Below are 27,777 nucleotides of genomic sequence, written 5' to 3' on the forward strand. Positions count from 1 at the left end.
TGAGGAAATCAGTGTTCAGGGTCAGGAAAAATGTGGGTAATGTGTGTCAACATTCTCCAATATTTGTTCAAGGTCAAAGCTTGAGTTGATGGTGACATGCCATTGAGAGTTGTTCAGTCCAGAGAGAAGAGATTTGGCAGGAATGTGCCATAAACCCTATAGCCTGAACAAATCAGCCTGGCCTCAAGTTAGCTTGAATTGGGGTGATCCTAAAGAGACAGACAGAATTGGTCAAAGGATGGTTAGAAACTGATAGAAGAGATGGAAGTTGTCAAAGAGAGCGGGCTGGGGGTGCGGGGCACGGGGAGACACCCGCGAGTTGCCGCTGCCGGCTGACAGCCCGTCCCTTGCGCAGGGCTGTTGGTGGCGCGCAGGCGGGGAGGAGAGGGAGGAGTAGAGAGAGGAGAAGCCCATGATGCCGCTGGCTGCCCTTGCCGCCAGGGCACGTTGCTGGCTCACGGAAACTTTGGTGTCCACCACAACCCCGAGGTGTTTCTCTGCAGAGCTGTTTCCAGCTGGGTGAGCATGGACTGTCCTGGTGCTTAGGGCTGTTCTGCTCCCGGTGCAGCAATGTGTCCTAAGTGCTTGTTGAGCTCTGTGAGGCTGCTGGCAGCCCACTGCTGCAGCCGGCTGAGGTGCCTCAGGCTATCAGCAGCACAACCCTGCGCTGGATCAGCCGCTCGTTGCAGAGCGCTGTCAGCCGCACATGTGCTGAAGGCAAATGCTGTCCGTTCCCGCACGTCTCCCCCCGCCACATCTCTGCCGCGGCTCTTAGCGCCGATGGAACGGAGCAGCCTTTTGATGCCGTCGGGTCATCTGCGGCACCGTCCCCTCGTTTCCTGCAGCTCTGAAGCTCGCCAGCACCGTTCGGCAGGGGCTGAGCGTGTGCGCAGGAGCGCTGGGGCCGAGCAGGGGGCCAGCCCGCGCCGGTGCTGTGGCGCCGCCCCTTCTCCTGCGCGGAGGGGCCCTGTCGCCAGGGGGCCGGGCCGGGGCGGCTGTGCGGGCTTCGGGCAGAGGCGCGGGCGCTGTGGCGGCGAGGGGCCGAGGCGACGGGGCGGGCAGCGGCGGGCCCGAGCTCGGCTCCGCTCGGCTCGTGTGCGGCCCCGCCGGGCCCTTGTTCCGCCGATGGCGGCCGGGCCGGGGCCGTGGCTGCTGGGCTCGGGCTTGGCCTTGGGGCCGGCAGGTGAGAGGCGGCGGGCGGGGAGGGCGGCGAGCCCGGGGCGGGGGCAGCGGCAGCGGGAGGGAGGGGGACAGGGAGGGGGAGAACAGGGAGAGGGACGGGTGGAGAGAGAAGGAGAAGCCGGGAGAGGGCGAGGGAAAGTGAGAAGGAGAGAGGGAAGAGCAGGGTGAGGGAGGGTTCGGGTGCGGGGCTTGCCCCGCTGTTGCGGCTGTGTCCGGGCCGGGCGGGGGGCGCTGGGGCGGCGGGTGCCCGTCCTCGGGCCGTGGGCGCGCCGTGCCCGGTGCCCGCGCTCTCCGTCCGTCCGTCCGTCCGCAGGCGTGTGGGCGCAGCTGAGGCTGGTGGAGGCCGGCGGAGGGCAGCGAGCGCCCGGGGACTCCGTGCTCCTCTTCTGCCGCGGACACGGCTTCGACTTCGGGACATGTGCAATGAGATGGTACCGTCAGGCACCCGGAGGCAGGCTGGAGTGGGTGTCCTTTATCTCCCCTAGTTCATCACTGATTCAACGTGCACCGGCAGTGAATGGTCGAGCCTCTGTGTCCCGGGACAATTCCCGGTTTAGGACAGCTCTGTCTCTAAGTGCCCCGAGTCCACAGGACTCTGCCCGCTACTTCTGTGCTGTTCGCACACACAGGGACGGGAAATGTAAATGAGTTTCATCAGAAACCTCCTGGCACTGCCCCAACTCTGGGCCTCAAAACTGGGGACTATTCCCACACTTTTTCAGTGCTGCTCCCCGGAGAGTTGTGTAGTTACAGCATCAGTTTTCCAGTGTTGATTCTGAAAGGGTCATTTCAGTTGGTTTTGTCCCTTTCTGTCCTGACCCTTCTGATTGCCATCTCCCCATGTCTCAGGCTGATCCTTACCCCTGTCACACTCCATAACCTTTTGGCCTTTGTAAACAGTTTTTGCTGTTAGCTTTGGTTCCCACCCAGCCATGGCCCAGCTGGTGGGGTCTGTAAATAGCCTTGCTGTGGTTTTGGGCATGGCTCAGGCTCACTCAGTGTAGCCCACAACTTAGCTGCCTGAGGACTGGGTAGAGAAAATGAGGGAAATACAGTGTCATTTGGAAGCTTTGGAGCAGAATAGGGAATTTGTGCTTTTTTTTTCCCAGATCTGAGACTGTAACAGGAGCAAGGGACAGCTTGAGAGCTGTGGGGCCATCTTCAGAATCCCAGCAGCAACGGCGTGCAGTGCTGCTCCAGAGAAAACTTGGGGTGGCCCTACAGCACATCTCTTTTTGCCCAGAGAGGTTTTGCTGCCAGGTGAGTTGTGGTAGTTTAGACCAGTGTCCACCAAGTCATTAAATCACTCCCCCTCCTAAATGGGACAGGAAAGAGAGAGAAATAGAACAAACCACTTGTGAGTTAAGGACAGAGAGGTCACTCAGCAGTGAGCGTCACGGGCAAAACAGACTCAACTTGGGGAGAAAAAGGTTTGATTATTACAAAAGAGGAGCAAGGAGATGAGAAATAAAACCGTCTGAAAAACACCTTCCCCCACCCCTCCTCTGGCCAGGACTCCCCTTCCTTCCCCCCAGCAGCGCAGACCATGGGGCTTGTGCTCAGTTCATCGCAGATGGACTTTGCCGCTGCTGCTGCTCAGGGAGAGGCCTCCTCACACTTCCCACTGCTGCACTGTGGGGTCCCTCCCACGGGAGACAGTCCCTCACCAACTGCTGCAGCGTGGCTCCTTCCCACGGGCTGCAGCTCCTCACCGACTGCTCCAGCCTGGGGCCTGCCATGGGGGCAGCTCCTCACACCCTGCCCCAGCGGGGGTCACCCACCGCCACAACAGTCCCACGGGGACACACTGCTCCAGCCCGGGGCCCTCCCAGGCTCACAAGCGCTGACACAAACCTGCTCTGCACGGGCACCTCCCCACAGGCTCCCAGCTGCTGCCAGGAGCTCGCTCCAGGATGAGCTTCCAGCACAGCCACAGCCTCCTGCAGGCATCCACCCGCTGCGGCCTGGGCTCCTCCACGGGCTGCCAGTGGGTCTCTGCTCCCTGAGGACCTCATGGACTGCAGGGGCACAGCTGCCTCACCATGGTCCTCACCACATATCACAGAGGAGTCTTTCTTCCAGTGCCCAAGCACCCTCCTCCCCCTCCTTCTCCACTGACCTTGGGGTCTGCCCAGATGTTTTCACATTCTCCCTCCCTGTGGCTGCTGCAGTTTTGCAACTGACCAACAACCTCCCTTCTCAAATCTGTTCTTCACAGAGGCGTTACCTCCATCACTGGTTCTGCTGGCCACACTATTTCTGACCCAAGCCTGGAATCTATTGGCGTTTTTGGGCACCTGGGCATACCGCTGGCTCATATTCAGCTGCTGCCAATTAACACTCCTGTCTTTTCCCTCTGAGCAGCTTTCCAGCCTCTCTGTCCCAGCCTGTAGCACTGCCTGGGGTGAGTACAGTGACCAAAGCTGAGGCAGGGAAGATGTGGGCAGAGCTGATCTGCGGGCAGAGAGGCAAGAGCGAGCGGCTCTGGCCACGTGTGCTGCCGTGTGTGTGCTGATGTTCCCCATCACAGGTAAGTGAAAGGGTTGATGTTTCCTGGGAACTGAGCTTGCCCCTGTACTCTGCAGGGCTCTGTGGAGCTGTGCTGGCTGCTGCAGCCTGACCTGCCCCTGGCTCCCTTCCTGCCATCCCTGCAGGGCACAGCAGTGTTGGACATCTGACCAGCCTCTGCAGAGGTGGGATGGGGATGCACCAACCTGCTGCTCACTCATCTTGTGGGCTGGTGGTGTAACTGGGGCTGGAAACTGCTCATGGGGCACTGCAGCCCATCTTAAAAAAAACAGGTTTCAGGAGGGCAGTGTAGTTGTTCCCTGCTTGCCTGTGAGAGGTCCTTGTCCCTGCTGTGCTCATTCAGAGCCATTCCAGGGGCAGGAGAGTGGATTCCTCACCATCCCAGCTTGGGAAAGAAAGGGCTTTGTCCTTCAGATGCACTTACTGTTTTGAATGGGAAAATCAGAAAAAGCTCCTGTCTGACACAGAAGAGGGGAAGGTGTTGCCTCCTTCCTGGTGCCAGCTCTATTTCTCTGCTAAACTTTTTCTGCTGAGTTCACAGAGAACCATTTAGTTCTCCTACCAGTCCAGTGTCTGATGCTACACCAGCATCACTCCAGTCTTTGCTCCTTGGAGTGATCACAGTTTATTGCTCCTCACTGAAGCAGACAGACACTGGCCAGGTGGCCTCTGAGCAAGATGAAGGAACTGATTGTGTGGGAGGCTGATGGAGTCATCAGCAAACAGCATCTTGGGGAAAGAGACACCATGGTTTCTGGTGCCCCATGGAAACAGAGTGTCACTTCACTACCCTGTTTCTGCAGCAGCAGAGGGCTGAAAAGGGCAGAGTGCTTGCAACACAGGCAGGGCCAGAGCAGACCTGGAAAGAGGGGGGTTAAATCCATCATGGATGGTTGTTGCTGGCCTCAAGGCAAGGCACTTGCTACACCTCTCTGAGCTGACTTTCCTGGCAAGGGGCATAGAGGTACTGCAACAACTTGTGGGAGGCTGTGATGGCAAGTGTGTTTCTGTGGCCACCCAAAGGGAAAAGGCTGTTCAGTTGCATCTGAGAGCCCAGTGACAAACTGGGTGTGTTCTCACTGCTCTGGGAAGACTTGGCAGCAGGCAAAGGCTGTGAGAGAGGCACCTGGATGTACCCAGGTCTGTTACAGGAGGCATTTAGAGCTTGTTCTCTTTCTTCTGCCAACATTTCAAGAGACTGAAAGTATCACATCAGACATCTCAACATTTTCCTGGGAGGAATGAGGGAATAAGGAGGAGAAAACACTTAAACACAATAAAGAGTAATGACAACAGTAATGCAAATAAACACGGAGTAATCCAGTGGGGAACCACTGTATCAGTGGGGAGTCACTGATTTGTGAATAGGATGAAGTAATGCTGTTTCGTTTTGTGTCTTAGAACTGGGTGTGAAGATGCAGAGACTGCTCCATGATCCAATTAAAAAGCCAGCTTTGGTCAGTCATAACTAGATATTTCCCCCTTCAAGCTCAGCCAAGGGCTTAGGTAAATAAATAATAGCCCACAGAATAGCCAACACTGTGGTCAAATAATCTAGCTCACAAGAGCAAAGAAACTGAGAAACAAAAAAAGGTGCAGGAGTAATTGGGAAAATCCTTCCAAAACCCTTATAAAAATAACTCAAGAGATAGTAAAAATCAGATACCTGAGTGCATAAGCAGCTTTAGCACATCAAGGCAGATTCCATCAAACCACTGTCAGCTAATCCAAAGGAATGTTTTAACAATTCATAAATGTGATGTTTGTCATTTCCCATGAAAACAGGTTTTGAGACCATAAATACTGGAGAGTCCAGAAAGAGTTAGGAAATTTAGAATGAAAGTAGTTAGAAATTGGTAAGATTGGGGCAACTGGTCCACAGATGTTCTTGAAAGTTTCTTCATTTGCTGCATCGTCAAGATGAAACATTCTTGAACTTGGAGGAGTTAATCTCTGAAAATCAAGCAGCTCCAGGGCCCTCTTCTTTCCCAGGCCATAACCTATGGGATTTTTCTAAGCAGGAGAGCCCAGATTCTGCTCTCCTGAAGTCCAGGGCTCCAGTCCTGCTTTTCTGCATTGTCTTCTCCTCTCTGGATCCTGAGCTCAAACAGTGCACAATAAGTCTGTGTTTATGAACAATCATTTTGCCTGCTTCCTTGTCTCAAACCAGCATAAAGACTTTCTAAGGCACTAAATGACCCTCAGACACCAACTTTTAGAGCCCAGATAAGAGCTCAGATAAACTCCTGAGAACTGAAACCAGGTTCAAGGTGAAGCAGATTGTCATAAATGCTTTGAGATAGCACTAAAAGTGCTGGATTTTCATGTTTCTTTACTGTTTACTGATATCACATTTCTTTATGTGGTGTATTGCATCAGAAACCACTCAAGAAGTCACATGACTAGAATCCAAATTCTGAGTAGTAAAGAAGCAGGAAGTGACAGTTTTTTGCAATGAAATCTATCACTGTGGTGGCTGGGTCACCACAATGATATAAACAGCATAGGGTCCTGTACAAAAACCTAGAGGAGGAAAAAAGGCAACATATTTTGGGGAAAAAAGCAGCTGAGTGACTGAAATGATTAAGGAGGCAAATGCAACATTCTTTTAATATTTCTGTTTATCCTGGGAATAGAGCTCAAAGGGTCTCTAAAAGGTGGACGAAAGGTAGAAGCTGGAAATTCTGTCCTCACTTTGAAATCATTATTGTTTTTCCCTTTCCAGTTTTGGAAGAAAATGTGGATCTGGAAATCCTCATGGGATTGCACATGTGGATGATTAGGACAAATATCTGGCTTTTCAACCCCTGTTCTTAAAACATTTTTGAATACCACAAGGAAAGAGTGATTGATTGCAGTAAGTATCAGCAGTGTGAGGACAGATAAGCTTATTTTTGGAAGAGGGACGACTCTCACAGTTGAGCCAAGTAAGTGTCATTATGTTATTTGTAAAATGTTGTTAATGTGGAGGAGGATGAAGGAATCTAACAGTTTGGGTTCATTGTAAGAACTTTCTGCTGCAATAATCACTCTGTCCAGGGTTTCCAGGTGAATCCTCAGCTTGAGTCTGCTAAGGAAGGCTGCCTCTATATATTGCTATTGCTCCATCATCCCCAAGCACTGGGTGTGCATTACTTCATAGAATCACAGAATGGTGGGGTTGGAAGGGACCTTTAGAGATCATCCAGTCCAAAACCCCTGCAGAAGCAGGAACCACCTAGATCAGGTCACACAGGAACATGTCCAGTCTCCAAGGAAGGATCCTCCACACCCTCCCTGGGCAGCCTGGGCCAGGGCTCCCTCCCCTCACAGGAAAAGAGATTTTTCTTATATTTAAGTGGAACTGTTTGTGTTTCAGCTTCATCCCATCACCCCTTGTCCTGTTGCTACTTACTATAGAAAAAAGGGATGTCCTAACCTCCTGATACCCACCATTGAGATGTTTGTAACTATTGAGATCCACCCTCAGTCTCCTCTGCTCCAGACTAAACAGCCCCAGGTCCCGCAGCCTTTTCTCATATGAAAGATGCTCCAGTCCCCTGATCATCTTGGTGGCCCTGCACTGGCCTCTCTCCAGCACTTCCCTGTCCCTCTTGAACTGAGGAGCCCAGAGCTGGACACAGGACTCCAGATGAGGCCTCACCAGGGCAGAGTAGACAGGGAGAAGAACCTCCCTTGACCTGCTGCCCACACTCTTCTTGATGCATCCCAAGGTGCCATTGGCCTTCTTGGCCACGAGGGCACATTGCTGGCTCACATTACTTAACGTGTTAACTGGATAGCAATTTGGCCCAAATTTCCTGTGAAGTGTCTTACCCTCCAGTGGATTTTCACTGAATCATTTTGAGCAGGAATGAACAACTTAGTCATGAGTTGACAGTGGAGAGATGTTTTCAGATGGATCTTTAGCTCTCTGGTATAAGAAGTTAGTTTTTGACACTACAGATTCTTAAGGGTTGGAAAGGACCTCGATAGATCATCCAGTCCAACTCCCCTGCCAGAGCAGGACCACCTAGAGTAGAAGCACAGGAACTCATCCAGGTGGGTTTTGAATGTTCCCAGACTCTACAACCCACCTAGGCAGCCTGTTCCAGTGCTCCCTCACCCTCACAGTGAAGAAATTATTCCTTCTGTTTCTTTGGAACCTCTTATGTTCAGGCTTATACCCATTGCCCCTTGTCCTGTCATTGGACATTACTGAGAAGAGCCTGACTCCATCTTCCTGACACCCAGCCTTTATGGATTTGTAAAGATTAATGAGGTCACCCCTCAGGCTCCTCTGAAGAGGAGATGAATGGAGCATGGCAGTTATTTTGTTATTTCTCTTCATGTTTAGCTTTAACATAAGTGACACTAACACCACATTCATAGTTTCACCAGGTAAATAATTCCACTGGCATGGAAACAGAGGAGAAAGGAGCTTCAATATCCTTGGGCTTAAATTTTCACAGCTGCCTCATGTCTAAGACTGCTTAGAATGAAAGAAAATTGGCTGTGAAGTTGCCTAGGCTCTGAAAATGCAAATGTGATGAGCAGGGATTATAACAAGCCTTAGTTCTTCCCAGCTCTATTTGGAATTTTATGATGTAAAGAATAGGTGGATGTCACCCCAAGGTTTTTTGTGGAAGTATGAATAATGGGACAGGAGATGAATTTGTTAAGTAGATCTTCGTTATCCTGAACGTCCAGGTGCATACCTTAAGACTTGTTACGATGCTTTTAGAGGTCTGCATGTCCTTAAAGTGCTGCAAAAATGTCCCATGTAATGTTACGTATCTAAAACATCCTGCTCTCCTTCCAGAAAGTCATGGGACTCCCTTAGGTGCTGCCTAATATCTGTCCAGGTCTGTTGGGTGTCTTGCATGGGAATAAATGTCTGCTTTGGAACAATTTAAGTCCATTTCAAATTCCAAAGGGCTAAAGGAATACAAAGTTATCATTCTGGAGAAAGATTTGTTCCTCCCAACCAGCAAATCCTCAGTTGCAAGTGTAGGGCCAGACAAAACTGCCAGATTCCATTATTTTAACATCACTCTACGTTGATTGGAAGATGATATTTGCTTGTTTGTTTGTTGAAAGAAGCAAAATATGCCACAGAGAATAGTAGAATGTGGCAAGAAGGAAACAAAAGACAGGGAGAGGGAAGACTGAGCAGTGGTGTTGCCATTTCAGACATTCACAGAAATGCTGGTATGATGCTCTTGTTTCTCACATAAAGAGTCCTGTATGTACATAAATCCCTCCCAAAAGCAAGCAGTTGTAGGGATTTGTGTATGTGTTTTCAGATAATGCAAAATAATGGGGCTCAGTTGATGCTTTTGGAAATAATTCTCTTTATCAACCACAATTGCACTGTGTACATTTGCTCCTGCTGAAAGTCTTACCCAGTGCATCATGCCAGAGAAGCAGCTTGCTAGTACATTGACTGTTTAAAAATGCTGGAGATGAGAAAAAATGAAAAGCCTCTTCTCAGATAACAAAGAAACCACAGGACTGGCAGACTCTGGCAGAACCATGTTACAGCACCTGGAAAGGAAATGCATGTGGGAGGAATAGCAAAATGAGCCTTTTTTGATTGACATGTTTAAACTGTTAGAGCTGCGCTTGTTTTTGGGAACAGCACTCAACTGACTGTGGAGCCAAGTAGATGTCCTTTATGTACTAACCTTGTCTGAGTTGTAACTCACACTCCCTAATGCCTTAAAGTAGCTACTTAGACTGTAGGCTTTCTATCTATTACATTCTCATATGCAGTTAGATGATTTAAGTATTAAAGTCATGCTTTGACAGTTTAAAGGGAAATAAAGTTTCTGTGCAGGCTGACATTTAAGTCCTTAAGAATTTCTATTATGTCAGAATCAGAAACACAGCACTGAGACGAGAGAAGGATGATATACAAAAGCATTGAATGGAGCCTTATGAACATTTCTGTACTAGTTTAATCACAGAATCACAGAAGGTGGGGGTTAGAAGGGACCTTTAGAGATCATCCAGTCCAACCCTCCTGTTGAAGCAGGTTCACCTAGATCAGGTCACACAGGAACATGTCCAGGTGGGTGTTGAAGAGCTCTAAGGAAGGAGCCTCCACACCCTCCCTGGGCAGCCTGGGCCAGGGCTCCCTCCCCTCACAGGAAAATAGATTTTTCTTGTACTCAAGTGGAAGTTTTTGTGTTCCAGCTTCATCCCATCACCCCTTGTCCTGTTGCTACTTACTATAGAAAAAAGGGACGTCCCAACCTCCTGACACTAAATTATTCAGAGTTGGGGTTAAACTGAATAGGTCAACTGAATTCAGTGAATGTTTGATTCCTGTTTGGTATCTGTTTGCTGTAGGTGAAGCTATGTCAGAGTACTACTTGGCTTTCACCTCAGTTGTTCAGTATTGGGGTACTGGTGGCAAAGAGAGTAAAATCAGAGCCCCTTGATCCAACCTTAAAAAAGTGTCCTGTATTGAGAAAAATGTTACACCTGAAAGATCTTTTGACCACCCTGCAAGGCAGATGCCATGCAAAATTCAAAGCCTAATGCACCTCTTTTTAGCAGAGAGATCCATCAGCATGCTCCTGACAAGCTGGACATGTAAATCTTTTCTTGTCTGTCTAACCAGCCTTCATAAGCTGAGCTCTGTCTGGCAAGGAAGCACGCTGGATGATTCCCTGCAGTTTCTTGATTTTATCAAAATTCATGTTGCTAATCTTGTCCTGACATTTGTATGTGGAACCAGCCTGGTTTCTCCATCTATGATCTGAGGGCAAAGATATTTTATTTTTCAAGAAATCACAATGATTTATTGGCTACTGAATCATTTTGAGACCACTGTTTCCTGAAAAGACATCTCTTTCAAGTTTAAGCAATCATGTTTCATTACTTGTATGTCATAAGAAATTCCTTGAGAAGGCTGCTGCTGTGTAGTTGAAATTAAGGCTTCTGCAGTTGTGAAACCTTTATCATTCATGTGTGTTGCTTGGAATTGGGAACTGAACTCTAAAATGCCTTCGAAACTGAAAAAGAAAAGTATATAAAAGTTTCAGAGTAACTCTTTGGAAAGATGAGAGAGCAGGGATTTCAAATCCTCTGAAAGCTTATCAGCATCTTTTAAGCTCTTTCAAAGCTCCAATGCTCGGGCACATTTGTCATGCCTTGAAGTTTGTTGGTTTCTTAACACTAAAACATTACCTCTGAAGGTTATTGCACTAATTTAAGGAAGCTTGTAAGAAGATTTGTCCATGGACATCAGAAGTTCATTGGCCTCGGGTTGTTCTTCCCTTCAAATCAGTTTATTATACCAATTCTGCATTATACTTCTAACTGCCCCTGGAGCTGTGGAACAAACAGTATGTCACAGCAGATGGATGAGAAAGGTCACACTTTTCAGAACAAGCAAAAGAATTTTTGTTGAACCAAGTACCAGTATTACTCTTTTTCATTGTCTCCTGAATGTGTCGGAATAGCTCACAGCACGTGCAATGTCTAGTGAGGAAAACTTTCCCCACAGCTGAAAGTTCTTGACCTTGTCAGGAACTCCTGGAGAAGTGGAGATCCACAATTCACAGACTTCTGATTGCTTCTCTCCTACTTCCCCATCTTAGAGACAAAAGTCGTTCTTGCATCTGAGCATTTGTTCTAGAAAAGATCAACCTTGTCCCCAGTCCAGCAGCAGCACTTCATTTCTGCAATGTCATTCGTTGGGGTAACTTTGCACAATAGTGAAGCAACAAACTGACATCTCTTTGTCCTGTTACTCTTGCTGTGGTTAAACCTTTTAGCCACATCAGGAGAAGATTTGGGGGAGGGGAGGGAGAGTTAAGGAAAACCAGTTATTCTCCTATGTCTCTGGAATATGCAAGACAGTCCTTGATCAAAGTGTTATTTTTAGGAATTAAATTGTTGAGAAAGCGGTGTAATTTGACTCTTGGAAGGGAATAAATAAATGTTCTCTTCTGGTTTGCAAGTCCTTTACTTATAAATAAAGAATGAGCTTTGGAAAAAAGGAGGCTTAGAATCCTGTGAACTGAAAGCTCCCATAAAACCCCCTACTCTCTGCCTTTGATCTGATCTTTTAGAAGCAGCAGTAAGAAATAATGAGGAAGAAAAGGCAGTTAGTCATTGATAAAGCCAGGAATTAGTCACAGCTGGAGTATATATGAACTTTAAGTGACAGCACCTCAGACAAGTTGGCCATCAAACCAAACCATGCCCAAACAATGCTTTATTTTTTTTACAGACAACATAAGGAGTTCTGACCCACAAGTCATTGTGATGAAGTCGAGAAACTGGAAGAAGATGGCAACTCCGAGAAAGTAGCTTGTTTGGCAAGGAAGTTCTATACAAAGAATGTCATCTTGGAGGTGTCCTCTAATGAAGCCATATATGAGCAAAATACACCCGTTTTGACATCAGAAGGGTTGTACGATACCATTAAGGTGGTCAGTGCAACAAAAGGCACAGAGGTGGCTTGCACAGCCAAACACGATGGCAAAGAAGCATTGCTAGGTACAGTTTTGTGGTACAGCTGCAGCTTATTTCTGGAGGCAGCATCTTCTGATGCTTGCTGTTTCTCCTGCTAGTGAGTGCTGTGCTGGGTAACCAGCAGAAATGGGGAAGACATCTGGTACATGAGCAAGTGGAGATGACAGATGTTTAAAAGCATAAACAATCTGAACTGTTTAACAACTTGGAGTTACTTTTTTTGGGAGAAAAGTAAGGCACAGTCTTTTTTAAAAATGCACATTTAGTTATGACTAAATAGTTTCCCCCTGGAAGCAAACATCTTGGCACAGCCTGAAATAGCCTTTGTAAACACAGCAAAAAGTTACAGTGGTGGGATTTTGTTTCTTTTTCTTGAAAAAGGGGATTGATTTTTTTACTCATTCAAACACTAAACCCAAAGCAATTCAATAATTCTTCTGTTTTCTGCAAATGCATGGAGAAATCTCCTCCTCTTCATTAATCTTAGAATTAGTGAGTGGGCAGCGGAGCCTCAGGCTGTACTGCCCAGTGTTCCTATGGGAAGGGTCATGTGAACATTTTGTTTAATCCTTTTAAAAATGTGACTATCATTTGTAACGTTTTTTTATTATCATGCTACAGAAAAGGAGGCTGAAGAATCAGTAACAGGGAACATTTGCAACACCACAGACATCTCTATGCAAGGTTAGTTACCTAATAGATTGTGAAGATACATGACAATGTTGGTGGTAAATGCATGCAAATCTATTTTCTCAGGGGTAGGGGAATCAAAATACAGCTGCTTTAAAAGGCAGCTGCTTTAGCAGCAGACAAGCATCATAAAGCAAAACCCAGTGTAGACAGACATCCTCCTCCCATGTTGTTGTCATGTATCTCTGTCATCTTCCCCTGAATCGATAACCTTTGGGTTTGGTTTTTTTCCCACTTTCTGACAGTGTCACAATATCCAAATCTAGACCATGATCTCTCTCATCTTTTCTCTATCACTGAACAGATGCTGAAGGGGAGAAAACAAACATGCTCTCTGTGACTGTGTTGGGCTTGAGAGTCCTGCTGGCAAAAAGTATTGCCTTCAATGCACTCATGAGCATCAAGCTGTTTCTTTTCTGAGGTAAGGAAGCACATAGCTTGATCTATAGAAAAACTGGAAGCTCATGCCAGGAATGACCCCTTGTCTTTTTGTAGTTCTCTGTCATTATACCTGTTCACCTGCTCCTGCTCCCTTTAAATAACTCTTGTAGGTTTCTGGGAAAAAGCACAATGCTTATCTAAACCTCATCCCCAACAACAACCAAAAAAATCCACCTGAAAATCGTCCCATTGTCACTCCCAAACCACCAAGAAAACAGCCCCTTTCATATCCAAAGCTCAGTTCTTGCTGTCTGGTACCCAGATTTTCTTTGCAGCAAACTTTCTTTGCCAGAAAAACTCAGGTATTACCAGAAGTGCCTGAGAGAGATCTCACTGACTGTTTCAAGTGGTAGAGCACAAAGCCTGGAGAAAAATGAACACAAATAAGGGGTTAAAAGCAAGGCTCTGAAAACACTGACATGTGAAGTAGTGGGAGGAGAGAGAGGAGAGGGGAGGCTTTTTAAATTAAGGTATACAAAGAGGCACAAAAGATAGTCCAGGTTAAGCTTTGTGAGTGTCTACCTGTCTTGATCTCACAGCTGTCAGACAATGGCATGTAGTCCCGGTTGCATTAAAGGGCCGATGTGGAAACAAGGCAGCAGCACTGTGAAGAGCAGCTGGAGAGCTTGTCCCAGCAGCACAACGGGTCAAACGGCCAACGTCAAATCTACTGACAACAACCACGCAGAAGACAGCAGAGCACCCTCCCCTTCAGACCTTCCGTACTGCCGAGTCCTGCCTGGCCAGTGGATTTCATTTCAAGACTTGTAGCTGCTTTTGCTGTTTCTTTTTCTCTGAACTGAGGAGACTGTATTTTTTCTTAACCCCCTGCTAAGTAGAAGTTGATCACGCCACTGTTCTCACGTCTAGACAGCAGCATCCAACCTGCTTCTGACTTGCGGAAACAGACTCTGTCGCTCCAAGAGTGATAAGGAAGGATGTTTATTCGGCACGGTGGGGGCAGGGGGTGTATAAACTTGCCCACCCGCCTGGGCAACTTGCTTGACTTATATTTGTTACAAAGTCACAAAATCGTATGGTGACATTATCCACCTAGACAAAGACACAACCTGTCCCCGATTTGGCATGTAAATTAGGTCTTTTCTTCCTTTCCTTTGCGTGGTGTCTCCCGGTGATGGTCTTTGGGGCCTCGGGAGATGAAGGCTGATAAGTCCTGAGGCTTTCTCACTCCTGATCTTTGGGCAACTTGAGATATCACTTGGCCCCTTGCAGAACCGGTTTCTGCCCTCAAGGAAGTTGGAGCACCCGGGAGGTTGTGTGAGGAGATAACCACGACCTTTTTACAGCTCCTGTGTGAATTTATTTTGTCTGAAAAAATAAGCTTGGTACTATTGCGATAAGTTAGTATAAGGTTTATTAGTACATGTTAGTATAAAGCTCTGCATCACTTCAATAGCTTTGAAAAATCCAGTCCTCATAGATATATGACCCTTTAAAAACAGCATTTACAGGCATGTTGCATTATTGATGTATTACTGCTGAGAGAATTCAGGCAGAGGAGATGCTATTTATAGCTTTAATGATTTTTAGATAGCTTTAGCATCAGCAGTTTTATAGTGTAGATGAGACCTGTGTTGGATGTGAAGTGATTCAATTCAACCAGATAATGTTCAGCCAAGGAAGTGTTTCTTTATTAAACCTGCATTTCTTCTGCAAAATGTGTGGCACACAGCAGTTTAGGCTACAGAAGTGGTGACCAAAAGAAAGCTTTACTAAGCCTAAATGCTGTGGTTTGTTCTGTGCTTTTTCTTATGACTTTGAGATGGAGATTGCTGAAACACAACTGACCTAATGATCAGTCAGAATAGAAATTCAAATGAGGTCTGGCCTTTCTGATGCATCTTTCTTTTGCATGGTAACAGAAAGGCACATGTCTAAGGAGCAATCAGTTAAAAGACAGTTTGATAAGAGTATGAGGAAGGAAAATGCACATTTCAGAAAAAAAAGCATCCTGTTTTTTTCCACTCATTGAGACTAGGAACAGGCCAAGAGGAATTAATGTAAGGTGGTGTGATGGAAAAACAGTTTCCATAGCAACTTGGTTGTTATTCAAAAGACCCCAACATACACATCCCCCGACTCATTTTCTCTCGCTAGCAACAGACAGGATGCTGTGGTCAACCTTATGACTAAGTTACACCAGGCAAGACTAAATCCCCCTTTGTTTGAAAAACAAGTTAACCACATCCTGAAGGGGAAATAAGGTTTTTCATATATTGACTGTTCTACTGCTGGCTTTAAGACAGCTTCTACAGAGTGCATAGCAAGGTCAGTTTAATTAAGCTTTTCCAGGTTAGTCAGTCCCTACACACACCTAGATGACCCTCACTGTATGAAGAGAAGTGAAATGTGCATGACAAAGTCAAAACCAGCATAATACTTTAGTTCATCCTACAACCATACTGTGTATCAGGGGAAGCCATTCACTAGCAGATTGTTTTGATCATGATTTTGTGGCGTCACCCTGAACCTTTTTCTCTTGCACTCCACACTTTGCAATCTCTCAGGCAAGACTCAGATTGAGAGTACCATTTCTGTGTCTCCATGAAAACCATGGAATGACATTTTCCTGGATAGTTCTCAGGAGTCCAAATGAGATGCAAAGAGATGATACAGCAGGTGAGTCACAGCACCTCTGGGGGACCGTGGGCTTTTAGCATTGCAGCTGCTGTTGCAGGACTGCCATGGATGTCAAATGACAAAGAAGACATGTAGGCTCTAAATCTTGTTTGAGCCTGGGAGGGCCCCGGCCTGGAGCAGTCTGTCCCTATGGCACTGTTGTGGCGGTGGGTGACCCCCGCTGGGGCAGGGTGTGAGGAGCTGCCCCCATGGCAGGCCCCAGGCTGGAGCAGTTGGTGAGGAGCTGCAGCCCGTGGGAAGGAGCCACGCTGCAGCAGTTGGTGAGGGACTGTCTCCCGTGGGAGGGAGCCCACAGTGCAGCAGTGGGAAGCGTGAGGAGGCCTCTCCCTGAGCAGCAGCAGCGGCAAAGTCCATCTGTGATGAACTGAGCACAAGCCCCATGGTCTGCGCTGCTGGGGGGAAGGAAGGGGAGTCCTGGGCAGAGGAGGGGTGGGGGGAGGGGTTTTTCAGACGGTTTTATTTCTCATCTCCCTGCTCTTCTTTTGTAATAATCAAACCTTTTCTCCCCAAGTTGAGTCTGTTTTGCCCGTGACGCTCACTGCTGAGTGACCTCTCTGTCCTTAACTCACAAGTGCTTTGTTATATTTCTCTCTCTCTCCAGTTTAGGAGGGGGAGTGATTTAATGACTGGGTGGACATCAGGCTAAACCACCACAAGTAGAAGCACAATTAAAAATGTCCTGATGTTGGTAAAATTTAACAGCACTTGAAATGCTATTGAGAGTGGAATGTAAACCAGCTCATCTTATCTAAAACATGATGTTGTCTTTATGCAGTGTCCAGAAGAAGAGATTTTTCAGGAGTTAGCAAAGTAGTTTAGATTTTAACTTGAAATCTAGATGTCATCATCATTATAATGGACTATTACACAGGAAAGCAAAGTAACTTTCTGAGCAGCTTGGCTATAGAAGTTACTCTACAGTTAAACTAAATCTAGCAGAGAAATAACCATGATGATATTTAGACAAAAATGAAAGTCTTTCAGACATAATAAAAAGTAAAACCCAAGTCTATACAACTAGTCGAAGCCTGCAACAAAATGACTTGAACTTGCAGAAAGCTGTCATGTCAGAATTTGATTAAGGATTGTAAATATTGCCATTTTGTGTCAATAAAGATGCTGATTGTGAAATTGGTTCCTTAAGCTCTCTCTTCAAAATGCTGTTGTATTGCAGTAGATGTACTAAGACACAGAAATACTCAGGAAAACTAAAGCAATAAAGCAAATAACTGTATTCTCCTCCACATACTTAGTGGGGAAAGGTGTATTATGTGCTCTCCCCACCTTGAACAACCTGACTGACACTGGAATGCTTTTAAGAGGTGAATTAGTCTACATGTTGGGCCAAGGAATCTCAAAAGCTTTTGCACTGGTTCTGATCCTGAACACCCTAAGGATGCCAGGATCTTGAACTTAGAAGCTGCCAAGAGCTTTATCTGCCACATTACAACAGACTTCTGGATATTTTAAGTTTGTCTCTCCTTTTCATGTCTTCCAAGCTCACAGGCTCACAAGTGCTGACACAAACCTGCTCTGCACGGGCACCAAAAAAGAGGATTTAGACCCTAAAAGTGTCAGTTTAGACTAAAAAATGGAGATTGAGAGCATAAAAGAGGGGGACTAGACCGAAAACAAGGATTTACCCCTTAAAAACAAGACTTTAGGCCCAAAAAATGAGGATTTAGACCCTAAAACTGTGGGTTTAGACCCAAAAAACGAGGCTTTAGATCCTAAAAGTTTGGGGTTAGATCCAAAAATGGGTATACAACTGGGGGTTTAGATCCTAAAACAAAGCTTTAGACCCTAAAATCTAGACTTTAGACCCCAAAAATGAGGGTTTAGACCCCAAAAATGAGGGTTTAGACCCTAAAACAGTGGGTTTAGATCCCCAAATAGAAGGATTTAGACCCTGAAACTAGGGATTTAGGTGGTATAGATAGACCTTAAAACAGGGGGGTTTGACCAAAACAGAGAATTTAGTCCCTAAAACTAGGCGCCCCGCAGCCTCCATTTCCCATCACCCCCAGCGCGTCGCTGCCGCCCAAAGCCGCGGGCGGGAGCCGCGGTGCGTGCCGGGAGCTGTAGTTGTGCGGCGGCGCCCGGCAGGAGGCGGCGTGCGGCGGAGGGGGCGGGGCCTCGGCTTCCCAGCGTGCCCCGCGCGGAGCCCTTGCTCGTGCCCCGCTGGCGTGGGCTGCAGGAGGCTGTGGCTGTGCTGGAAGCTCATCGTGGAGCGAGCTCCTGGCAGCAGCTGGGAGCCTGTGGGGAGGTGCCCGTGCAGAGCAGGTTTGTGTCAGCGCTTGTGAGCCTGGGAGGGCCCCGGGCTGGAGCAGTGTGTCCCCGTGGGACTGTTGTGGCGGTGGGTGACCCCCGCTGGGGCAGGGTGTGAGGAGCTGCCCCCATGGCAGGCCCCAGGCTGGAGCAGTCGGTGAGGAGCTGCAGCCCGTGGGAAGGAGCCACGCTGGAGCAGTTGGTGAGGAGCTGTTTGGGACTTCTGAGGGGTGAACTGTGTGGCTACTGGGAGGCACTGGGAAGTACTGGGAGTTACTGGGTGTGAACTGGGAGCTACTGGGTATGACTGGGCGGCTCATTGAGGCACAAGGGGCTGCAGTGAGGAGAACTGGGAGTCACTGGGAGCTACTGGGGACCGCTAGGGGTGAACTGGGGGTTCCTGGGGAGGGATTTGGGACTTCTGGGAGCTACTGAGAGGAGGCTACTGAGGGATAAACTGGGAGGATGTGGGAGCCTTTGGAGAGGGGAGTTGGGACATTTTTAGGCCTTTTGGGTTGTTTTGAATCCTTGAAGAGTCTTGGGGGGTGTCGAAGACTTTTGGGGTGTTTTGGGGTTCCCTCCTCATCCTGAGCCCCCTCCCCAGCGTGGTGTGCCAGAGCAAATGCTGCGTTCCTTGAACTGGCCCAGTGACCCGAGTACTTCATGGTGGCATTTCTGTGAGCCATGGTTACAGCATTGATCTCAGGCAGATGGGGTTTTATTTCTTGAGGACGGTTCCCTTTCTCTCTGTGTATGAGCAGGTGGATCAGCACAGATCAGCAGGTCACCACCAAGGCTGCCATTCCTGTAGCCTGCCGTGTGCCCTGGCATCTCTGTGTCACATTTTTGGGGAGGATCTTGCCGTAAGCTAATGCAGCTGTTTCTTGCTGCCAAACTGGAGTCCTGTCTCTGGTGCCCAGATGTAATACCAGGGGTGCACCGACTGGCTGAAGCTGTCTTCCTCTCCTGACGGCTGATGGTTCAAGGAAGGAGTGTAGTCCAGGCTTTGTGTTTGTGGTACTTGTGCAGCAGAGACCAAACAGCTGAGGACTTGCTCCTGACCTGCTCTGTTCTCTCACTGCATCTCTGAGAGGAAGCGGCGACAGAGCAGAAACGGGACGTTGAGGGGGGTTCAGTTGCACTGAGTGTAGCAGGAGAGAGCAGTGTCTGTGCAGGGATGGATTTGCACAGGAGCCCTCAGCGTTTCTGCTGCCCTCAGGGAGAACTGAGCGAGGGCTGCGAGGCCAGAGGACGGGCTGTGGGTGAGAGCAGAGCCAGGGCAGCCGGGCTGTGCCCCTGCCTGGTGCCCAGCGCCCTGTTGCTGCCCCTTTGTGCCCGTCCCCTGTGAGCCTGCACAGCCCCAGCCCCTGCTGAGAGCAGAGGGATCCCCCTCACACCACTCCGTGTCTCGCCCTTGCTCAAGCTCTCAGCCCCCCACGGCCAGCCAAGGGCACCGAGGGCTCATTTCCCCGCCCAGCAGCACTGTCTGTGCCTCAGTGTGTCTGTGCTCTCTGTGGGGCACTGACACAGCACAGAGATCCCAGCCAGAGCTGCTGTGGCCCTGCAGAGGAGAAGGCTGAGCTCAGGGGCCCTTCTCAGCGCTGAGGGCTCCCTGCAGGGCGGGGGGCGAGAGGCTGGGGCCGGTGTGTGCTGTGTGGTGGGCAGGGACGGGACACGGGGTGCCGGGCACACGCTGACACAGGGGCAGCCACCCAAGGCCCTCCCTGGGTACCCCCAGGCACTGCCCATGTGCAGCCTGGGGTGTGAGGGGACGCGGCACGCAGCGGCCGCACGGGCACAGAGACACACAAGGGCAGCATCTGCGCAGCTCCTGCTTGTGCCCTCCAAGGGGAGGCCTTGGCAGCTCAAAAGGAGGGGGTTTGACCCAATGGGATGCTTTGGAAAGCTAAAAACGAGGCTTTCAATGCTAAAACCAGAAGTTTGGACCTAGATACAAGGCTTTGGAAGACAAAAAGAGAAACCTGGGCCCTAGCATGAGAGTTTGGAAGCTAAAAAGGAGCAGGTCTTTTTGAACCTAAAAAGCCCCCAGTTGTATACCCATTTTTGGGTCTAACCCCAAACATTTAGGATCTAAATCCTCATTTTTTGGGTCCAAATCCTCATTTTTTGGGCTTAAAGTCTTGTTTTTAAGGTCTAAATCCTTGTTTTCGGTCTAAAACCCCTCTTTTAGGGTCTCAATCCCCATTTTTTAGTCTAAACCCACGGTTTTAGGTTCTAAATCCCCTTTTTTGGTGTGTAAAGTCCCAGTATTAGGGTCTAGATCCTTGTTTTTAGGACTAAACCCTGTTGTTAGGGTGTAAATCCTTGTTTTCCGGGTCTAAACTCCCAGTTTTAGGGTCTGTATCCTTATTTTTAGAATTAAATCCCTGGTTTCAGGATCTAAATATTCATTTTTGGTGTCTAAACTCCTAGTTTTAGGGTCTAGACCCTCTTTTTTATTGCTAAAACCCTAGTTTTGGGGTCTAAACCCTCATTTTTTTGATCTAAAGTCTAGCTTTTAGGGTCTAAAGCCTTGTTTTTGGGATCTAAACCCCCAGTTGTAGACCCATTTTTGGGTCTAACCCCAAGCTTTTAGGGTCTAAATCATCTTTTTTGGGTCTAAGCTCCTGGTTTAAGGGTCTTAATCCTGACTTTTTGGGCCTAAAGCCTAGTTTTTAGGGTCTAAATCCTTCTTTTAGGTGTATAACACCTGGGTTTGGGTCTAAATCTACCCAATAGGATGCTTTGGAAAGCTAAAAACGAGGCCTTGGATGCTAAAAACTGAGGTTGAGACCCGAGAATGAGGGATTGAAAGCTGAAAAGGAACAGATTAAAGCTAAAAAGAAGAACTTGGGCCACAAAGTGAGACTTTGGAATCAAAACCTTGAGGGCTGGGATCCAGGCAATAAGGTTGAAAAAGGCAAAAAAGAGGCTTTGGAAGCTAAAAATGAGCATCTGGGCCACAAAACGAGCATTTGGAAGCTAAAATTGAGTGTTTGGAAGCTAAGACATGAGGGTTAGGAAGCATAAAATGGGGGTTTGAACACAAAAATGAGACTTTGGAAAGTAAAGATGATGGTTTGGATGTAGAAAAGGATGATTTGCAATCTAAACCCAAGGTCTGGAAGCTGAAAATCGGGCTTTGGGAGCAAAAAGTAGGGTTTGGGTCACCAAGTGAGGTTTGAAAGCTTAAGATGGAGGCTTAGGCCTCCAAAGAAGGCAATGGAAGCTAAAAAGGAGGGTATGGGCCCCCAAATGAGGGTTTGGAAGAGAAAACTCTCACTTTGGATGGTGAAAATGAGGCTTTCTTCCAAAAGGTACCACTTTGCAAGCTAAAAATGAGAAGAGCTCGACCCCCAGGTCACTACAACCCCCTTCAGGCAGCTGTAGAGAGTGATCCTGTGTCCTCTCAGCCTCCTCTCCTCTGGGCTCAGCATCCCCAGCTCCCTGAGCCTCTCCTCATCACACCGGTTCTCGTGACCCTTCCCCAGCTGCGTTGAGACTCTGACACCCAGCTGAAGCCACGGTGCAGTTGCTGGCAGCAACAGGTTCCCCAGGTGCTGGTGGGCTGCTGGGGGTGGACACAGCGTGTGCCAAAGCACAGGCAGAAGCTGAGACTGCGAATGGTGCAGCAGGAGATGAGAGAAGCGACTGTGCAGAGGGATTTCTGAGCTTCCCCAGCCAGCCCTCGGCACAACCAGCTCTGAGCCAGAGGCGTCCCTGTGGGGGGAGGGAGCTGCAGCCGTTGGCTGCTCCCAGGAGTCAGAGGCAGCCTGAGATGGAACCTTCCCTGACTTATTCACGATGGTGTCTTCCCCAACAGCCCCTTTCTTAAGCCATTTTATAGTCTTTTCTTCCCTTTGAGGTGGGGCTGGAGTGACTCTGGGCACACAGACCTTCATCAGGATTGCTGGGAAATGCTCTCGCTTTGCTTTTAAAGGTGTGGGGTAAGGAGAATGCAGAGCACACGCTCAGTGAGGGCTGGTGGCAGCTTGGAGGTGGGTGGGCTTTGGGATGGAGCTGTGTTTGGGTATTAGAATCATAGAATCACAGATTGGTGGGGGTTGGAAGGGACCTTTAGAGATCATCCAGTGCGACGCCCCTTCCAGAGCAGGTCAACCTAGGGCAGGTCACACAGGAACATGCCCAGGCGGGTCTTGACCTGCAAGGAAGGAGCCTCCACAGCCTCCCTGGGCAGCCTGGGCCAGGGCTCCCTCCCCTCACACTGAAAGAGTCTTTGCTTCTATTTAAGTGGAACTTGTTGTGTTCCAGCTTCATCCCATCACCCCTTGTCCTGTTGCTAGACACAACAAAGTGCTGCCCCAGCCTCCTGACACCCAGCATTGAGATATTTGTCACTATTCATCAGATCCCCCCTCAGTCTCCTCTTTTGCAGACTAAACAGCCCCATGATAATGAGAGTCTGATGAGCAAGGTGCACCCAAAGCCCAGCGCTTGCTAGAAAAGTGACAGACTCTTGGCTCAGGGTGTCCAATGAATTGCAGATGTTACAGAAGCAGCATTTGGCCAGAAAACTGCAAGCACACATCTGTAACCGTTTGAAATATTGCCATTAGGAACTTGTTACCCTTGTGGCAGTGCAAGCTTCAGGACATGGCTGATCTCTTAGAGTCACAAGAAGCTGTCACTGCAGCACATCTCACTCCTGTTGTGATCTGGCAAGAGCAGAACTTATCTTGGACCCATCAGAGTGAGACAAATGAATCAGCACCCGCTCAAGCCTGTTCTGTGGTTTGGACAAACACCAGGAAGCCAAAGGTGAGAAATACACTGTGAGGAAGACTCAGATCTTCATCCTCAGAGGCCCCTGTGGCTCAGCGAAGGAGGCGTGAGGGAGCTGTGACCTGGGCGGGCTGAGGCAGGGCCATGGGGGGAACTCATGAAAAGGTGCAATGAACATGCAGATCTAGTCTGGGACATGTGGAAAGTTTTGCTCTAAGCAGGGCACACACTTGGTGGAGCCATCCCCTGTGTGCCCAGCGCTGCCAGAAAGGGCTGCTTGATAGTCACATTGGCTACTGAGTCCTGATTGGCACTTTCCTGGCATCACAAACATGCAGCTTGTGAGTTCCACAGTACCCTGCAGCTCCCTTCTTCTGCAAGAGCTCACAGGGCTGCCCACGCAGTCTCCACTCTGTCCCAGCCTCCGTGCTGCTGTCCCAGGGAGCCACTGTGGAGTGGGTTTCTTGCACCCCAGCTGCCTCCTCCCTGCAGCCCTGCTCAGTGTTAGACTTTTGCTGACAGTGTGAACAGTGCTGTGCCTTTAGTAGAAGCTGAAGTTCTAAATGATTGCCAGGAATGATTGCAGAGGCCATCCCAGGGGAGGGGGAGCACTGTGGGTCACTGTCCTGGTTTAGGCCCATCAGGGAACAAAAGGCCACCATTAGCCTCAAGTACTGAAGAGGCTGAGAACTGCCAAAGGGCAGGGAGAGCTTAATTGCAACTTAAGGTTCAGGACAAAACAGAGCAGGCTACTGGGCTTGGGGAAGGAAACAGAAAATAATTGAATGCAACATCAACTGAAACATAACCTCAAAACCCAAGACATAGCCAAAATAAAACAACTCAGATGAATACAACAATGAAGAGTCCAACCAGCCCTTTTAAGAACACCTTCTTGCCACACCTCCCCTCCTCTTCCCTGGTTCAGAGCCCTGATCCCAGTGTCTTTACCCCCTCCACACCCCGAATGGCTTGGGGGGGTTGGAGGCCAGTGAGTGGGGGTTTCAGTCAGTCTGTTCACCATAGCTTCTGCCCTTTGTCCCTCCTCAGGGCAGGTGGGCTCTGCACCCGTCCTCCCTGCAAGCCCCTGGGGTCCCTCACACACAGGGCAGCCCTGCACTGGCTGCTCCGACGCTCATTTGCTCCAAATGCTGCAGCTCCTCTCTGCCTCTCGTGTGGGGCTGCTCTGCTTACAAGGACAGCGCTGCAGTTCCCTTCCCCTGTTGCCAAGCAAAAAGCAGCTCCACACAAGGCCATGGCAGTGCCTCCTCCTGCAGCTGGAGCAGAGCCCCAGGCACACGGCGCCTGTGCTCCAGGCCAGAGGAGCAGCGGCGCTGGCCCCAGCACTCGCTTCTGTCTCAGTGCTGTCCTGTGCTGCTTTGCAGACGGATGTCTCCCGGGGCAGGCGCTGGTGTTTCCCAGGGCATTCTGGCCAGGTTGTCATCAGGCTGCCAGCACGAGTCCAGCTGAGTGCCGTGGCTCTGCAGCACGTCCCTGAGGAAGGCTCCTTGTCCGTGGCTGTCAGCAGCGCTCCCAGAGACGTGGCTGTCTATGTAAGTGTGTGCTGGGTGCTTCTGGCTGCATCTGGCCCTGGGGGGACGTGGCAGGGACTCGCTTGCTTTTGTGCCCCTCTGAGGCTGCTGCCCTGCTCTCTGCTGAGCACTGCAGTGCCCTAGCCAGGTGCTTCAGGGGCTCAAGAGCTTTCACCCTCTCAAGACTTGTTCTGGCCAAAGCCCCTCAGGGTTCTTGACCAAAGCTCAAGGCAGAGACTGAGCTCCTCCCCAGGCAGCAGTAGGCTGTGGCTATTGGCCAGGAGAGGGCGGGTGGGTAGCAGGGCTGGTGCAGCACATCCTACTACCCAGACACCAGACTGGGGAACGAACTCAGAGAGAAGTGTAGGGGAAAGGGATGTGGGGATGCCGTTGGGCAGCAGGGTGAGCATGAGCCAGCAGTGGGCCATGGTGGCCAAGAAGCCCAAAGGCATCCTGGCGTGGATTAGAAGGGCTGTGGGCAGTAGGTGGAGAGAGGTTCTCCTCCCCCTCTCCTCTGCCCTCGTGAGACCACATCTGGAATACTGTGTCCAGTTCTGGGCTCTTCAGTTGCAGGAGGACAGGGAGCTGCTGGAGAGAGCTCAGTGTAGGGCCAGACAGATGATGGAGTGGAGCATCTCCCTTGTGATGAAAGGCTGAGGGAGCTGGGGCTTGGAGGAGATTGAGGAGTGACTTCATTCATGTTTACAAATCCATCAAGAGTGGGTGTCAGGAGGCTGGAGCCAGGCTGTGCTCAGGGATGGCCAATGACAGGACAAGGGGCAACGGGCACAAGCTGGAACAGAAGAGGTTCCAAAGGAACACAAGGCAAAACTTCTTCCCTGTTGAGGTGAGGGAGCCCTGAAGGGGCTGCCCAGATGGACTGTGGAGACATTCAAACCCACCTGGAGGAGTTCCTGTGTGACCTACTCTTGCTGGTCCTGGTCTGGCGGCGTTGTGAGAGCTGAGCAATGTGTGGTGGTGGCAGCAAAAGGAGAACACGGGTTGAGACAAGGACAGTTTAATAGAACACCACAAAGGGAGACTGAACTCGATCCTGGCTGAACCCAGGGCAAGATACCAGACACACTGCAACTACAGCTTCTACTTCCTCCAACCTAATGGCTACTGCTAAAGACCTGCAGCAGAGGGGCAGAGCCCAGGCCTGCACCTCCAGCGGCGTCCTGCTGCTCAAGCCGCTTGTCCCTTCATGGCCTGCAGGAGCTCCTGGACCCGCCTAAAGAAATCCCTGAGCTTCTGGAGGGGAAATGGGCAGGACCCAACCTGGCCCGCTGCTGGTGGTGCTGCGGTTTGTGTCAGGGCCGGTGCCTGTGTCGGTGCTGCAGTTGGGGCAAATGTTTCCCAGGTAAAGGGTCCTGAGCTGGTTGGATTCCAGTTCCACGATGGGTTTGGTGCCTGTGTTGGTGCTGCAGTTGGGGCAAATGTTTCCCAGGTAAAGGGTCCTGAGCTGGTTGGATTCCAGTTCCACGCCGGGTTTGGTGCCGCGGCTGGTGCCTGTGTTGGCCGGTGAAAGGGCCATGAGGCGCTGGGAAAACGTCTCCACGCCCGGGTGAGAGCAGCAGCCCTTCCTGCTGAGCGCATCTGTTCCAGTATCCAGTAGTAGAAGTGCTGGGTGGAGGTGTAGACCCCGGGCCTGTGCGCTCTGCCACAGCCTTTCCCCCAGCTGGTCACGCCCACGAGCCAGAAGAAGTTGGCGCCCGCAGCTCTGCAGACCAGCGGGCCCCCGCTGTCACCCTGCAGCACAGCACAGAGGCTCAGGGGGCTGTTGGGGAGCCCCAGCAGCCCCAGGTGGGACAGGGCTGCGGCTGCTGCCGCGGCTGACTCGCGGCTGCTCCTACCTGGCAGGCGTCGATGCCGCCCTGCGCGTAGCCGGCACACAGGTTGTAGCTGTGGATGGAGCCATTGTTATACTGGCTGCTGTTACACAGCCTGGCATCGATGAGGCGCACCTTGGCCTCCTGCAGCACGTCGGATCCGTGGGCTGCGAGCACAGCAAGGAATTAGCCCCCAGCAGCTGCAGGACACTTCCCCTCCCCTGGCTGCCAGAGCCCTTCCCTGGGCCTTGGCTTTGCACCTTGCCAAAGAGACATCGGACACATCGTTCCCGTGGGGCTGCCTTGGGGCCGTGGCTGAGAATCACAGCGTCCCAGAAGGCTGGGGGTGGGAAGGGCCCTCGAGAGCTCATCCAGCCCAAGCCCCTGCTCAAGCTGGTTCTCCTCAAGCAGGAGGCAGGGGAACGTGTCCAGGTGGGTTTGGAAACCAGCAGGGAAGGAGCCTCCACAGCCTCCCTGGGCAGCCTGTGCAGGCCTCCAGCATCCTCACTGCAGAGACATTTTTCCACCTCTTCCAGGGGAACTTCCCGTCTTCCAGCGTGTGCCCCTTACCCCTCGTCCTGTCACTGGCCCCCAGCCAAAACAACCTGGCCCCAGCCTCTAAACCCCAGCCCTTGAGCTATCTCTCAGCATGGAGAAGGTTTCCTCTCAAAGGTCAGAGAGCTCCAGGTGCTCTCCTCACGAGAAAGGTGTCCCAGAGCCCTGAGCACCGTGGCAGCCTGAGGGAGCTCAGGCCCGTCTGCAGCCGCCCGTCCCCGCAGCCTGACTCTGGCTCCCGCCTGGGCTCCGCGGCAGCCCGAGCCGTCTCCCCAGCGTGCCAGGCTTGCCCTGGGCACAGCAGCGCTTTCCCCAGGGGAACTCACTTCGTGCGGTGGTGTGGCCCCAGCCAGCGATGTAGCAGTCTCTCAGCTGGGACACCAGCACGTCGGCGGGGTGAGGCACACAGGCCACCTGCACGTACTGGTTGCACTCCACGGGCCGGTCCAGCTCCAGCAGGGCAATGTCGTAGTCGGTGACGTTGAAGTAGCTCTGGTGGAGCAGCGCCCGCGTGGTGTATCGCACCTGCACCTCGGGGCCCGTCAGAGTCAGCTGGTTGGCCCCGACCACCACCCGAAACCACGGCAGTCTCCTGGAAGGCAGATGGGGAGCAGAGGGCTCAGAGGGAGCGGAGCCGTGCGCTGCAGCCCGGCCCAGCCCAGCGGTGCCCTGCCTGCTGCTGGCCGAGGGAGAGAGGCGAGCCGCGCTGCGGAGGGCACGGCTGCCCCGGCGTGCCCTGGGCTCCAGGCAGCGCCGGCCCCAGGCTGCCGGGAAGCGGCGGCACCAGCCCGTGCCCGGCACACGCCATCCCTGGCACGCCAGCGGCAGCCCGGGCCGCAGACAGGGCCCCTGCCAGTGCCGGGGGGACGGCCCTG

At 50.5% G+C, this 27,777-nt stretch overlaps 1 gene segment (V, D, J or C); it reads left to right on the forward strand.

Annotated features, from left to right (window-relative positions):
• Positions 1-1,598: 1,598 nt before the first annotated feature.
• On the forward strand, positions 1,599-13,290 carry LOC133629405 (T cell receptor delta constant-like). The segment is given in 6 exon segments: positions 1,599-1,613; positions 2,426-2,442; positions 6,550-6,638; positions 11,936-12,213; positions 12,796-12,864; positions 13,175-13,290. Coding segments are annotated over 6 exon segments (584 nt in total).
• The last annotated feature ends 14,487 nt before the right edge of the window (positions 13,291-27,777 follow it).

Source organism: Colius striatus, unplaced genomic scaffold (assembly GCF_028858725.1).
Source record: "Colius striatus isolate bColStr4 unplaced genomic scaffold, bColStr4.1.hap1 scaffold_43, whole genome shotgun sequence".
NCBI lineage: Eukaryota > Metazoa > Chordata > Aves > Coliiformes > Coliidae > Colius > Colius striatus.